Below are 14,767 nucleotides of genomic sequence, written 5' to 3'. Positions count from 1 at the left end.
TGCATCTTTCATACTAAATTGTTTTAGAAATTAAAACAAAATCTAAGATAAAACTAAGGCAAACTGAGTAAACACAAAATACAGTTTTAAAATTATGTTATTTATTGAAGCAAAAAAGTAATCCAATACCAACTGTGCCTGTGTGAAAATGTATTTGCCCCCATAGTTACTAATTCCCCAAATCTATGAAACTGCATTTATAATGGGGTTCAGCTGGATTAGACCCAACCAGGCCTGATTAGTGCCAGCCCTGTTCAATCAAATCAACACTTAAATAGAACTTTTAAACTACATGATGTTGGTCAAAAGATCTTACCCAGTAACACACTATGGCAGTTGAAAGAAATTCCAGAAATTATGAGGAAAAGGGTGATCGTAATACATCAGTCTATAAAGGGTTTCAAAGGCTCTGTGACTTTATGGAAAAACTTTGCACAGTAGTGAACCTTCCCATAAGTGGCCAAGCTTCCAAAATTCAACATGGCAACAAAGGACCTACAGGCCTCTCTTTCAGCAATCACTGTTCATGACTCCACTATCAGAAAGACATTGGGCAAAAACAGCACCCATGGAAGAGTGGTGAGGCAAAAACCACTGCACCACACCCAGAAGAACATTAAGGCTTGTCTGGATTTGGCCAAATCACACCTTGTTAATCCTCAAACCTTTTGGGAGAATTTTCTGTGGACTGATGAGTCGAAAGTGGAACTGTTTGGAAGACAGGGGTCCCGTTACATATGGTGTAAATCACAGAATTCCACAAAAAGAACATCTTATCTACCATCAAGCATTGTGGTGGAAGTGTGATGGTGTGGGGATGCTTCAGGGCCTGGGCAACTTGCAATTATTGAAGGAAACATGAATTCTGCTCTCTACCAGAAAATCCTAAAGGAGAATGTCCGGTCATCAGTTCATAAGTTGAAACTCAAGCGCAACTGGATTATACAAAAAGACACTGATACAAAGCATAGGAGTAAGTCCTGGTCTTGGAAGTAAGTGAAAGACTGATGTCTAGTTATAGGAAGCGTTTGGTTGCCATTATTGCTGCTAAATGTGGCACAACCGGATTTTAAATTTTAAGGGGGCAATTAGTTTTTCACATTGATGATAGGTGTTGGATAATAATTTTTGCTTCAGTAAAAAAAAACAACTTTTTGTGTCAATAAATTTGGGGAATTAGTAACTACGGGCACTGATACATTTTCACAAAGGCCCAGTTGGTATTGGATAACTTTTTGCTTCAATAAATAACATTATCATTTAAATACTGTATTGTGTATTTACTCGGGTTGCCTTTGTTTTTTGTTGTACTTTGTTTGAAGAGCTAAAACTATTTAGTATGAGATATACACAAAAACAGAAGAAACAGATTCACAGCACTGTATATCTATATAATAAAATTTTCTTTAACATGACAGAAAAGAAAATGACAGGGAAATACCTGCAGTATGATTCTTTCTTCCAGGTTCTTACTCTTTCCCACAGGTCCAGGCAAGGACAATGGAGGAGATGTCCACATACTCAGCAGCTTAGTCCCTCTAGCAAACACCCTACAATATACCAATGTCTGCATTTTAGTCATTCATTGAGCATCTACCTCTGGTTACAATGTTCAATCAGAAAAACAAAAGAAGAGAAAGCTAAAATGCTGTAAATATCGCAACCTTCCAAGGACAAGTATATGCTGGACACCAAAAGCACACATCAAATACTACATAAATAAAGAGAATATACAGTCATGAGAAAAAGAAAGTACACTCTCCTTCAAGTCTATGTTTTTATTAATCAGGGCCTAAATAACAAATGATAGTCCGCACTAACTTGTGTAAGCAAACAAATAACCTCGGGTGACGAAACAAACCCAACAAAAACAGATTTCTTTATGTAGTCCTTTCTTCTTGGCATGATGTAGACATATACCAGAGTGCTCCAGAACACCAAACTGCCAAAGGTTCTGCTTTTATATAGGTAGTCACACTTCTTGATGATTAAGTAATCTTGTGCATGTCATTAATAACACCTGGTTGCTAATTATGTTCTTAATGACTGTGGAAGAAGGAAGGATGTACTTATTTTTTCCACCTGGTTTCTCATTGTAGGGTTACTTTCTGGGGAAAACTGACTGCATATTGAAATCTGTTGTGTATTTTTGTGTCACCACCTAAGGTTATCTGCTTGTTTATAGAATTTGCTGTATAACTGTATAACAACAGTACAACTTTTTAGCTTTTTAATATTTTAGACAACTTACACAAAATAAATCAGTCTGAAAGATTTAATAAGAATTGCTTCATGCATTACCGCCTGAAGTCAAAGAGAGGCATGATGACTTTGCCTAACAGTTCTGGCCCCTTGTGCTGTTTGTTGGAATCAGGAGAGTTAGTAGAATTCTGGTTGAGAACTCCATAGAGAGAGAGGCTCAAAACGGTCTCCAGAGGTAACAAGGCGACAGAGATGGGAAAGTTTATCCTAAACAACAAAAAGGCAACAAGATCAATCAGGAATACAAATCGTATAAGAAGTTGCAATCGTGTGTTAAGAAGAATACTCATATTATATATATATATATATATATATATATATATATATATATATATATATATATATATATATATATATATATATATATAAAAATTCTGATCACTCACAGTTCATCCCATTTGATGTGATAGAAGAAGCTCCTGTATATCCCAACCTTCTTGGATTTGACAGGCTTCAAAAGATTCCCATCATTGTGCATCAGAGCACACATCATGAAGTATTTTTCATAACTACGGTACAGGAAGAACATAATAAAAGTACAGGAACAGATGACACTTCTGGCATGTAAACAGTGTAAATAGCTTAAAATGAATAATATCATGATTGAGTTTCATGGTGTTATCATGGAGTGTTACACAATAAATTTATGCTATAAATGTTACAACCTATAAAAACATAATATTGCTTTGCAACACTCAGAGTGGATATAAAATGTCTACACACCCCTGTTAAAATCAAAAGGTTTTTCACCTTTAATGTCACAAAACAACCAACAATATAAAAAATTTAGAATAATCTGGTTATACAATAACCAGCTATTGTTCTGGGTATTGCATAAGAGATAGGAGAGCATGAGCATGTGAGCATCTGTGCATGTGGACAGCAGTGACTATACAGTATGTGAGTGGAGGTTGTAATGGGATTCAAAAGCCAAAATGTCTGAGGCCTTCTAGTAGCTGGCTGTAGTACAATTTTTAACCCATCCATTTAATGTCAGTGAATGGGAAAAGAACCAAATCTGCATTTTAAGTTACATCTCCACAGTTTGTTTTTAGGAGTGGTGTTCTGTTATTTTTACAAGTTCAGTTGACTTCCAGTTTCCTCATGATAAATGTGTTTTATAGGAGTTATTTGATGATAAATAAAAACGTTGTTGATGCGGTGATGGACACATGCACACTGTTCAACATGGACCTGAAACTTTTCCTGCGATTACATTCACATTTATTCATTTAGCAGACACTTTTATCCAAATCGACTTATATATATCTCAAGGGGAGAACAATACAAGTAGTACCACCATGTAAGATTTATAATTGAGCTCTAGAGAAGCAAAGTGCACAGAGTAGAGGTGTAAGAGCCAGAATACGTTTTTTTTTTTTTTTTTATATATATAATGTGGAGTTGGCATTTTAGGGGTTTGTTAAGTGCTCATGGAAGAGGTGGGTCTTTAGCTGTTTTTTGAAAGTAGTGACAGATTCTGCGGTCCGGCTTGAGGTTGGAAATTCATTCCACCACTGAGGGACAGTTTGTTTGAAGGTTCTGGAAAGGGACATTGAGCCACGCTGAGTAGGCAGCCCATTTACAGCACAGCAAACTTTAACATCTATAAAACTTTGTATCTTTACAGTGTTGACAGCTTTGTCAGTTCTATAGAAAAGCAATGTCTTGTTCTTCTGTTAATTGTTTTAACAGTCACTCCTTTTTAAACTGAACTCAGAACAAACAAAATGTGCAGAGCATTAAAGAGCATTCTCTATTCAGCTGGGTTGCACGTGCAACCTACAACATATTGCACATGTCAGATTAAGATGAAAATCATGGAGAACAGCAATTTTCTTCCTCAAAAAATAGGTGCACTGAATTTGAATGTTGACTGCTGTTTACCAGTATATTTTCAGTTGGTACCTGACATTAACTACTTATACTTGCATTACTATGATTAAAATGATGAATATATCAGCTAGCAAGCAAATAGTAGCTCATTCAATCAGTGCAAAAATTATATGACTACAGTTAAGCATGTTACAATGTTACAATATTAATTAATAATGCTGCACTTGCCAGTTTCAGTTAGCTGATCCACAACCTTAAGTTGCACTTCAAGTAATATTTCACACACGTACCATATCACACAAAAAACGCTGTAAATTATCTAAATAAAGGGGGGGGGGTGTTCCTTTTTCTTTTGTCACTATCTCTTAATTCACAAAGGCTCTATCAAATCTGAAAATAACATGATCACATAGTGTAACATACCATCAAAATGCTCAATAAAAAGAAATATTACAATAGGATTTTTATTAGGGCTGTCAATCAATTAAACATTTTTATCAAATTGATTACATGATGTGCCGATTAATTAATCGAATTAATCACAAAGAAATTACCCCCAAAAGATCATTCAATGTCATTACTGTTTTAGATGAGAAGAGCACTGAATAGACATTACAAAAAAGTAGCTTTAAAAATAAATATATAAAATTTTATTAGATTTATTACACAAACTTTTAGGTTGTATCGGAGGAAGCAATTCAAAATGTTTCCATCAACCCCCTTCCACCATATTAACAGGCCTACAGTCTATAGCAATCTATGGAAGCCCTAAGCGGTAATTAATTATTTTTTTCCTTTCTTTGTTTTCTCGTGATATCAACAAACATTTTCTTCTCGTGATCATGACAGGACATAAAAAGCTGTTTTCTCATGATGCCATTTTTTTCACAAGAAAATCTCACACTTTGTGAATGGGAGCGGTGTTACATGCACATTGGAGTCTTCGAAATCATAAATGCAATAAATACCCGCTGTAGAGATGAGCTTTATCTCACTATTAAGAGAGAGGGATGTCCCCTTCTCAAGTATCAGACACTAATGTGGAAGTTGTCAGTCACTGACAGCTATTTCAGCTTGATTGAGTCCCTGAACAAAGTAAAAAAAATATCTCTGTTCATCCATGATGCTGTGGGATTGCGCTAGTTTTTTGCTGCCTCCAGAACAATAAAAAAATGTTATATAAAGTACACAGAAAAATTTATTCGGAATCATGAGAAAACAACTTTGCTATTTCGATATCATGAGAAAATAACTATTTTGGTATGTCGAGATCACGAGAAAATTAGTTCAAGGGGTTTTATTGTCATTTCAACCATATACAGCTGGTACAGTACACAGTGAAACAAAACAATGTTCCTCCAGGACCATGGTGCTACATAAAACAACACGCTAACCACATGAGACGACACAGAACTAAATAAGATCTACACACTCTACTCAAAGTTCACGTGCAGACGTGTGCTAACAGCACAGGACAGTACAATACTACTAAAACAGGACAACAGGCACAGTAAGTCGAGAAAATAAAGATTTTTTTTTAAATAATGAGTGTTGAAATACACTCATTTTGGGAAAATGGCTGTTAAAGATTGCAGAATTTCATATTTGCTGATTAGAAATAACACTTTAAGAAAAAAAAAAAAAAAAAAAAAAGTAACATTAACGTGTTACCGCTTTGGTACCTTTTTCCAGACTACAAGAGGGTGAAGAGTTTGTGTGAGGGGTGTGTGGGGTCATCCACAATGCTGGTGGCTTTGCGGATGCATCGTGTGGCGTAAATGTCTATGATGGAGGGAAGAGAGACCCCAATGATCTTCTCAACTGTCCTCACTATCTCTTGTAGGGTCTTGCGATCCGATAAGGTGAAATTTCCGAACTAGACAGTGATGCAGCTGCTCAGGATGCTCTCAATAGTTTCTCTGTAGAATTTTGTGAGTATGGGAGGTGGAGGTGGGCTTTTTTCAGCCTTTGCAGAAAGTTGAGATGCTGCTAGGCTTTCTTGGCTATGGAGTTGGTGTTGAAGGACCAGGTGAGGAAGACCAAGTAATCTTGATGATCTCCACGGAGGAGCAGAACACACACCCCGATGTACTACTTATCATCGCTAGAGATTTTAACCATGAGAATCTCAAATCAGTGCTCCCTAAATTCCATCAACATGTGAACTTTGCAACAAAAGGGGTGAAAATGCTGGATCTTGTTCACACAAACATCCCCGGCGCATACCGGGTGGAGCCCCACCCCCACCTCGGCTACTCGGACCTAATCTCCATTATGCTAATCCCAGTATACAGAGTGCTCATCAGACGCTCCAAACTGGTTTTGAAGCAAGTGAAAACATGGCCAGCAGGAGCCATCTCTGCTCCTCAAGACTGTTTTGAGCACACTGACTAGCACATATTCAGGGAGGCTGCAACCAACAGTGCCTCCACTGTAAGAAATTAGAGACTGTCTCTAAACAGATTCCATTCCAAGGTAGCTGTTGGAAAAAGTTCTTCCCTGAAAAAGGCTGAATTATCAAAAGGAAAATTTACCTCAGTCTCAGCAATATGCGTATAATACCACCTAAAATGACATTCACTCAGTTATAACATGGGAGCAACAGTGGGACATCAAGAACCATTCCTGAACAAAGGGGTGCGTGACCGTAATTATCATTCAGAAAACCATGTGTCTAGACAATCCTATCACCTCACCATTTGGGGGTCACACCTGACATCAGTACTGTGGGAACAGAAAGTGATCACATCAAATGATATCCTTAATTTACATTTAGAGTGAAACTTCATTTACATTACATGCTGAAAACCTGGTTTGACTCCGATGAACCCGAAGTGCTTCATGTACTTTGGCACTGCCATGCTGTAATAAAGTTATTCTTCATTGAAATCTTGGACATCCTCATAATTTTTTCTTACACCACCAACGTGGAGGTATACATGGCATTTGTGACCAGCTATATCAGCAAGTGCACTGATGACGTCACTGTCTCCAAGACAATCACCACACACTCCAACCAGAAACCATGGATGACTGTGGAGTTGCGTGCATTGCTGAGTACCCGAGATCCACCTTCAGGGCAGATGACAAGGTGGCCCTAAGAACAGCCAGGGCAAAACTGTCCCGGGCCATCAGAGAAGCAAAGTGTGCACACGCCCAGAAAATCCACAGCAACTTCATGGACAGCAGTGACACATGGTGCATGTGGCACGGCATTCAGGCCAGGCCATCAGCACCTACAGGACATCACCAGCCTGTGACAGTTATGCCTTCCTCCCAGATGCATTGAACAACTTCTATGCTCAGTTTTAGGTGCAGAATGATGTGGCGGCGAGGAAGGCCACCCCTCCTACCAACGACCAGGTGCTATGTCTAACCACGGCTGATGTGAGGAAAACTCTAAACAGAGTCAACCCACGGAAAGCTGCTGAACCAGACAACATCTGGCAGAGTGCTCACAGGCTGTGCAGACCAGCTGGCGTATGTTCTCACTGACATCTTCAACATCTTCCTGAGCAGTGCCGTCGTTCCAACATGCTTCAAGGCCACCATCGTCCCCGTCCTGAAGAGGTCTTCAGTGTTCTGCCTCAACATCTACCGTCCCTTTGCGCTTACACCCATCATCACGAAGTGCTTCGAGAGGCTTGTCATGAGGCACATCAAGACCCTGCTGACCCCCTCACTGGACACCCTGCAGCTCGCTCCAACTGCTCAACAGATGATGCCATCACCACCACCTGGACAAAAAGGACACATACATTCGAATGCTGTTCATAGGCTTCAGTTCAGCATTCAAACACAATCATTCCTCAGCACCTGATTGGAACGCTGAACTTGCAGGGCTTGAACACCTCCTTCTGCAACTGAATCCTGGACTTCCTGACTGGGAGACCTCAGTCAGGATCAGGAACAGCATCTCCAGCACCACCACACTGAGCATAGGGGCCCCCCAGGGCTGTGTGCTCAGTCCACTGCTGTTCACTGTGCTCCAATCACATCATCAGGTTTGCTGATGACATAACTGGGTGGGTCTCATCAGCAAGAACAAGTCAGCATACAGAGAGGACGTGAAACTGCTAATGGACTGGTGCAGAACCAACAACCTGTCTCTGAATGTCGACAAAACAAAAGAGATGGTTGTTGACTTCAGGATAGCAAGGAGCGACCACTCTCCACTGAACATCAACGGCTCATCCATGGAGATCGTCAAGAGCACCAAATTCCTTGGTGTTCACCTGATGGAAGAACTTCACTTGGTCCCTCAACACCAGCTCCATAACCAAGAAAGCTCAGCAGTACCTCTACTTCCTGAAAAGGCTGAGAAAAGCACATCCTACCCCTCATCCTCACCACATTCTACAGAGGAATCAGTGAGAGCATCCTGAGCAGCTACATCATTGCCTGGTTTGGAAATTGCACCGTATGAGATTGCAAGACCCTGCAGACGATATTGAGGACGGCTGAGAAGATCATTGAGGTTTCTCTTCCCTCCATCATAGACATTTATACCACACGCTGCATCTGCAAAACCACCCGTATTGTGGATGACCCCACACACCCCTCACACAAACTCTTCACCCTCCTGCCACCTGGAAAAAGGTACTGAAGCATTCAGGCCCTCAGGGCCAAACCATGTAACAGTTTCTTCCCCTAAGCCATCAGACTCCTAAATACTCAGAGACTGGACGCAAACACGCACACTGAACAACATCCCACTCCCGTTACAATATTTGCACATTTCTGTATCGACTGTATTGCATTTTTGCTGCTACTGTATTTAGAAAAATATATTATTTAATTTCTTGTCACTATTATACACTTTACCTGGCTGCTACTGCAATAACTGCTATGTCTATATTTGGTATAAGCTTATCTGCTGAGTACCAAGTCATAGCATGTTATGTTTACATTCACAGCATTTTTTAATTATACTCTAACTCTTCTGCACCTGTCTTTTGCATAACCTGTTATATCAGACACTACTCATACTAGACCTGTGTACTAGTCGGCGCTACACTGTCACTTACTGTGCCTATTGTTCCTGTTTTAGTAGTTACTGTTGTGTTGTAAGTACACGTTTGCATGGGTACTTTATGTAAAAATGTGTAGATCTTATTTAGTTCCATGTCGTCTCATGTAGATAGTGTGTTGTTTTTTTGTAGCACCATGGTTCAAGAGGAACATTGTTTAATTTCACTGTGTACTGTACCAGCTGTATATGGTTGAAATGGCAATAAAAGCCACTTGACAACTTGACAACCATTCAACCATTCATTCTTGAGATATTGTGTTAACAAGAATCTCAGACAGACGTGTAGGCACACTGAAGGATGGCCAGAAGGATGGACAGATGGATGGACTGGTGGAAAAACCACAGATAGCAATGAAAACGAAAGTGGAGTTCCTGACCATGAAGGTGTACCATCTTTGTGTGGCAAACAGGAAGGAAGCTTTTGAAGAAAAGAAAAAATAAATGGATGGACAACCCATAAATGTAATCTCTCACCCAATTAGTGGCACAGGTATAAAAAGTATTGCCAAATTTTAATTCCAAGCCCAAAATAGTGATTACATTCCATACAATCATGTGAAAAAATAAGTACAACCTATCGAAATTGTTGGCTTTTTTGACATATTTGGACAAGCAAATATTGGATCCTCTTTGAAACATTGCTTATTAATAAAAGTGATACACTATCAATTGATACATAAAATTTATACTTTGCAGTAATTGTCACAACTTAAAACAGATCAGTCACCTGGAACAAGTAAGTACACCCCTACATTTATCACACCTTCAAATCCATAAAATTAGAATCAGATGTTCAAGATTGAGTGCCAGTTTCTAGATACAAGAGGGGTATAAATAAGACAGGTTCCACCTGCACTCCCTAAGTAGATTCTAGTGTCTGGTGTTCCCTTTGCTATTGAGGTGTGTGGTGTCATGACAGGATCTAAAGAGTTCTGTAAGGCATTCAGAAAAAAAGGTTGTGGATGCCTTTGAGTCAGGCAAGGGATTAAAAAAGATCTCCAAATTATTTTAAATACATCATTTCACTGTAAGGAAAAGAATCTACAAATGGCGCAGATTTCAAACAACTGCCAATTTGTCCTGGACTGGCTGTCCCAGCAAAGAACCCCAAAATTCAATCACAGAATCTGCTAGATGTCAGTTTGTGTCAAAGTGCATGCTTATACAATCAGAAAGAGTTTGCAGAAATTTGAGCTGCATGGGAGATGTGCCAGGAAAAAGCCTTTGCAAGACTAAAGATTGCCAATGAGCATACAGGCGAAGACCAGGCCTTTTGGAATAATATGCTCTGGACAGATGAATCAAAGACAGTTGTTTGGACACAGCAACAGCAGACATGTTTGGTGCAGACCAAGGACTGCTTTTCAAGAGAAGCACCTCATAACAACTGTGAAGCATGGTGGTGGAAATGTAATGGTTTGGGGTTGCTTTGCTGCCTCAGGGACCGGACGGTTTGCGATTCAACTATGAATTCTGCATCATATCAAAGAGTGCTTGGAGATAATGTGAGGACATCTGTCCAAAAGTAGAAGTTGAGACAAAAGTGTACGTTTCAACAAGATAATGATCCTAATCACACTAGCAAATCCACCATGGAATGGCTCAAAAAGAAGAAATGGAGAGTTATCGAATGGCATAGTCAAAGCCCGGATTTGAAATGTTGTGGGGGGATTTAAAACGGGCAGTACATGCAAGAAAACCCTCAACCATCTTACAACTGAAAGAATATTGCATGGAAGACTGGTCAAAAAATCCAGCAAGCCTGGTGGACAATTATGGAAAATGCCTACAAGAAGATATTTCTGCTAAAGGGGGCAATACCAGCTTCTGAGGCCGAGAGTGTACTTACTTTTTCCACAGAAGAATATTACATCTATTGATATTTCTGTTGAATAAATGAATAAAAAAAGCTAATTTTCCTTGTGGGTTTTTTCAAGTATATCACCTTTATTAATAGGCACTGTTTCAAAAGATGATCAAATCTTTGCTTGTCCAAATATGTCAAAAGTGTCAGCAATTTCCATAGGGTGTACTTATTTTTTTCACATGACTTTATAAAGCATTCCTTAATAAACTATAATACACATGACATGTTATTCAATTACATCAATCAGCCATAACATTAAAACCACTGATGGGTGAAGTGAATAATGATTCTCTCATTACAGTGGCACTTATCAAGGGGTGGGATAGAAAGGGAGCAGTCAGTTCTCAAAGGTGACGTGTTGAAAGCATGGAAAGTGGGCAAGTGTTAGGATCTGAGCAACTTTTACAAGGGTTAAATTGTGATTGCTAGACGACTGGGTCAGAGCATCTCTAAAACGGCAGGTCTTGCGGGGTGTTCTCAGGAAGCAGCAGTTAGTACCTACCAAAAGGGGTCCAAGGAAGGAGAACCGGCAACAGAGTCATTGGTGCCCAAGGTGCAGTGATGTGCGTGGGGAGCAAAGGCTAGCCAGTCTTGTCTGATAGCACAAAAGAGCTACTGTAGCACAACTTTTTGAAAAAGTTAATGCTGGCTATGATAGAAAGGTGTCAGAACACACAGTGCATCATAGCTTGCTACATATGAGGTTGTGTAACCATAGACCAGTCAAAGTGCATATGCTGACCCCTGTCCATTGCCAAAAGTGCAATGGCCACGGGAGCAGAAGAACTGGACCGTGGAATAACAGAAGAATGTGGCCTGGTCTATTGAATCAGGTTTTCTTTTACATAACGTGGATGGCTGGGTGCATCCGTGTCGCTTACCTAGGGAAAACATGGCACTAGGATGCACTGAGGGAACAAGGAAATCCAGCAGAGGAAGTATGATGCTGGGAAACCTTGGGTCCTGGGATTCATGTGAGTGTTACGTTGACATGTACCATCTATACATTGATGCAGTACACCCCTTCATGGCAACGGTATTCCCTAATGGTATTGACCTGTTTCAGCAGGATAATGCACCCTGCCACACTGCAAAAATTGCTCAGGAATGGTTTGTGGAACATGACAGTGTTCAAGGTCTCCAAATTCCCCAGATCTCAATCCGATCGAGCAACAAGCTCAATCCAGTTCGCAACTTATAAGACTTACAGGAATCTGCTGCCAACTGCTGATATCTGTGCCAGATATCACAGCGCACCTTTAGAGGTCTTGTGGAGTCCATGTCTCGACAGGTCAGAGTTGTTTTGGTGGCACAAGGGGAACCTACACAATATTAGGCAGGTGGTTTTAATCTTATGGCTGATTGGTGTATAGAATGTAGAATACAGCTGAACAGAAGATAAGAAATATGAATTACAAGGCAGTTCAGATTTCTATTCTAGTACTAAATTAAAACCTATAATGTATTTTATTTTTGAATTTTAAAACATGATGAACCAGATATTGCAAAGCTTTGCAATTGTTTGACAATAAAATGAAAAGGATATTGAACTGAATTGCACAGGTCTTACCTGTTAAACCATGCAGTGGAAATGCCATGAATGGCAAAAAGCTTGAAGTGTACATGCTCAGTGATGCTGGACGCCACTTGGCTGTCTCTCTGCTTTTCTAGATGCTCTTCGTCCGTACGTACAGGGAAGGTCAGGCAGAATGAGCACAGGTAGAGCTTAACCAAATCGTATACTGCATTTGTAAGGGCCCTTAGGTGCTCCTCCACCGCACTTGTATAACCTACAAATAGTGATATATTGTATAGTGATATTTAAATAAGATAAGATGAGATGTTAAGATAAGATTTATGGAGATACTAGAGATCCAGATCCTTTCTGCCTCTGCATGGAGCTCAAATCTTCTTTAATTCCAGACTGCTGGGACTACGGCTGCTCTTAACACCATACAGACTTCATATAAATCCATAATGAACTTTTCACAATATCTGTTGTTACCCAGATGAGGATGGGTTCCCTTCTGAGTCGGGTTCCTCTCAAGGTTTCTTCCTCTTAAAACATCTTAGGGAGTTTTTCCTTGCCACCGTCGCCACTCAGTGGCTTGCTCAGTTGGGATAAATTCACACCTTTAATATCTGTATACCATGTTGATATTTCTGTAAAGCTGCTTTGAGACAATGTCTATTGTAAAAAGCGCTATACAAATAAAATTGAATTGAATTGAATTGAATAAGATGTCCACTCTCAATTTCTGTTCCCCACCCTTTCTGTAATTTTGAAAAATGCACTTTAGGGAGTGATCCCAAGCTTGTGCGGAGGCAGTACACAGTGTTTAATGATCCCACTGCATGGATCTGTGCTGAAACGGGATTATATGAAAACAGACTCTGTTGTCTGTACTTCAGATTACATTTTACTGGGAAAGTCAAATATGCATGTAATTGTGATGTGCCAGCCATTCAATCTAAAAATTAGTGTGGCTGTTCAAACAGCTGGATATCTAGACTGAAACTGAATCCAACCTATTTCAAATGGCTTCCTATAGTGGTTAAATCTTGTGCTGCTCAGGGATGTGACCACATCATGGCCTGGTTGGCTCTCCCCACTGATCCAATGCAGTTGCACAGCAACTCTGGCAGCCTGAACAATGGTGCTGAGCTCAAATAATTATATAGACAAAAGTTTTACTCATCCATAAACTACCTCTAAATGACTCATGACCTAAACTAATCTGAAAAACTAAAGAGAATTAAAAATACTTGCAATAAGAATAGAGCTAAAATTTGAGAAAAAGAAATCTACATGGTTAACACTTACTAACATTAATAGTTTCCTTACGGGTTACGATAACATCAACATTAAAATTAGCTAATAAAAGTGAACAATACACTATATGGCCAAAAGTTTGTGGACACACAACCATCACACCCATATTTGCTTTTTGAACATCCAATTCCAAACTGGTCCTTTGCTGTTATAATAACTACCACTAAACCACAACTTTCCACTAAATTTTGGAATGTGGCTGTGGGAATTCAGTCACAAGAGCATTAATTAAGTTGGGCACTGATGTCAGGCAAGGAAGCCTAGGGCACAATCACCATTACAGTTCATTACAAAGGTGATGATGACAGGGCTCTGAGCAGGCCATTTGAGTTCTTCTACACCGACCTCATCAAAGTACATCTTCACGGTCCTCGCTTTGTGCACAGCTGTAGCGTCACGCTGGAACATGATTGGGATGGCCCCTTAGTTCCAGTGAAGGGAAACTGTAATGCTACAGTATGCAAAGACATTCTATACAATCGTGTGCTTACAACTTTGTGGCAACAGTTTGGGGAAGGCCCACATATGGGTGTGATGGTCAGGTGTACACAAATCTTTGGCCATATAATATATATTAAACAATAATATTAACTATCAGTATATAATTAAGGTAATAACACAGAAAGGCAGCAGCTTGATCTCCATAAACAGTCTGTTATAAGCAATGTGTGGTTACACTTTGTGAAAGCTACTGCTGCATTTATAGATCAGAGCAGTCATGTAGGTCCTTCGGTGTTCAGGGGCATTGAAAGTTGATCAACTGCTCCCACTGATATGCAAGTGGTGCAAACCCCCCATCTATTTCATCATAAATTTTTGGAGTGACATTCAATCAAATTAAACTTTTAATCCATGGAGGGACCATGAGCCACAATTCACCTGTTAAAAATCCAATCTAGCATAATACTTTTTTAAATAATCACTTGTATTAAGAGAA

At 39.6% G+C, this 14,767-nt stretch overlaps 1 protein-coding gene and 1 long non-coding RNA gene across 2 annotated transcripts in view; both read right to left on the bottom strand.

The window, feature by feature from the left end:
* pik3c2a (phosphatidylinositol-4-phosphate 3-kinase, catalytic subunit type 2 alpha) overlaps positions 1 to 14,767 on the bottom strand; it is a 124,212-nt gene that overhangs the window by 44,102 nt on the left and 65,343 nt on the right. The window contains exons 11-14 of the mRNA XM_017465910.3: positions 12,568 to 12,787; positions 2,649 to 2,771; positions 2,302 to 2,469; positions 1,442 to 1,550 (exon numbers count right to left, since the gene is read on the bottom strand). Coding sequence (XP_017321399.3) covers positions 1,442 to 1,550; positions 2,302 to 2,469; positions 2,649 to 2,771; positions 12,568 to 12,787 — 620 coding nt within the window. The remainder of the gene's footprint in view (positions 1 to 1,441; positions 1,551 to 2,301; positions 2,470 to 2,648; positions 2,772 to 12,567; positions 12,788 to 14,767) is intronic.
* Positions 4,549 to 12,559, bottom strand: LOC128629545 (uncharacterized). Its single transcript, XR_008393894.1, has 2 exons — positions 7,915 to 12,559; positions 4,549 to 7,835 (listed from the first exon to the last, which is right to left on the bottom strand). It is a non-coding gene; the product is annotated as an uncharacterized LOC128629545 (long non-coding RNA).

The sequence above is a fragment of the Ictalurus punctatus genome, chromosome 4 (genome assembly GCF_001660625.3).
Source record: "Ictalurus punctatus breed USDA103 chromosome 4, Coco_2.0, whole genome shotgun sequence".
In the NCBI taxonomy this organism is placed as follows: Eukaryota; Metazoa; Chordata; class Actinopteri; order Siluriformes; family Ictaluridae; genus Ictalurus; species Ictalurus punctatus.
Note: the sequence above shows the minus strand (reverse complement) of the source record. Positions and strands in the feature narration are given on the sequence as shown.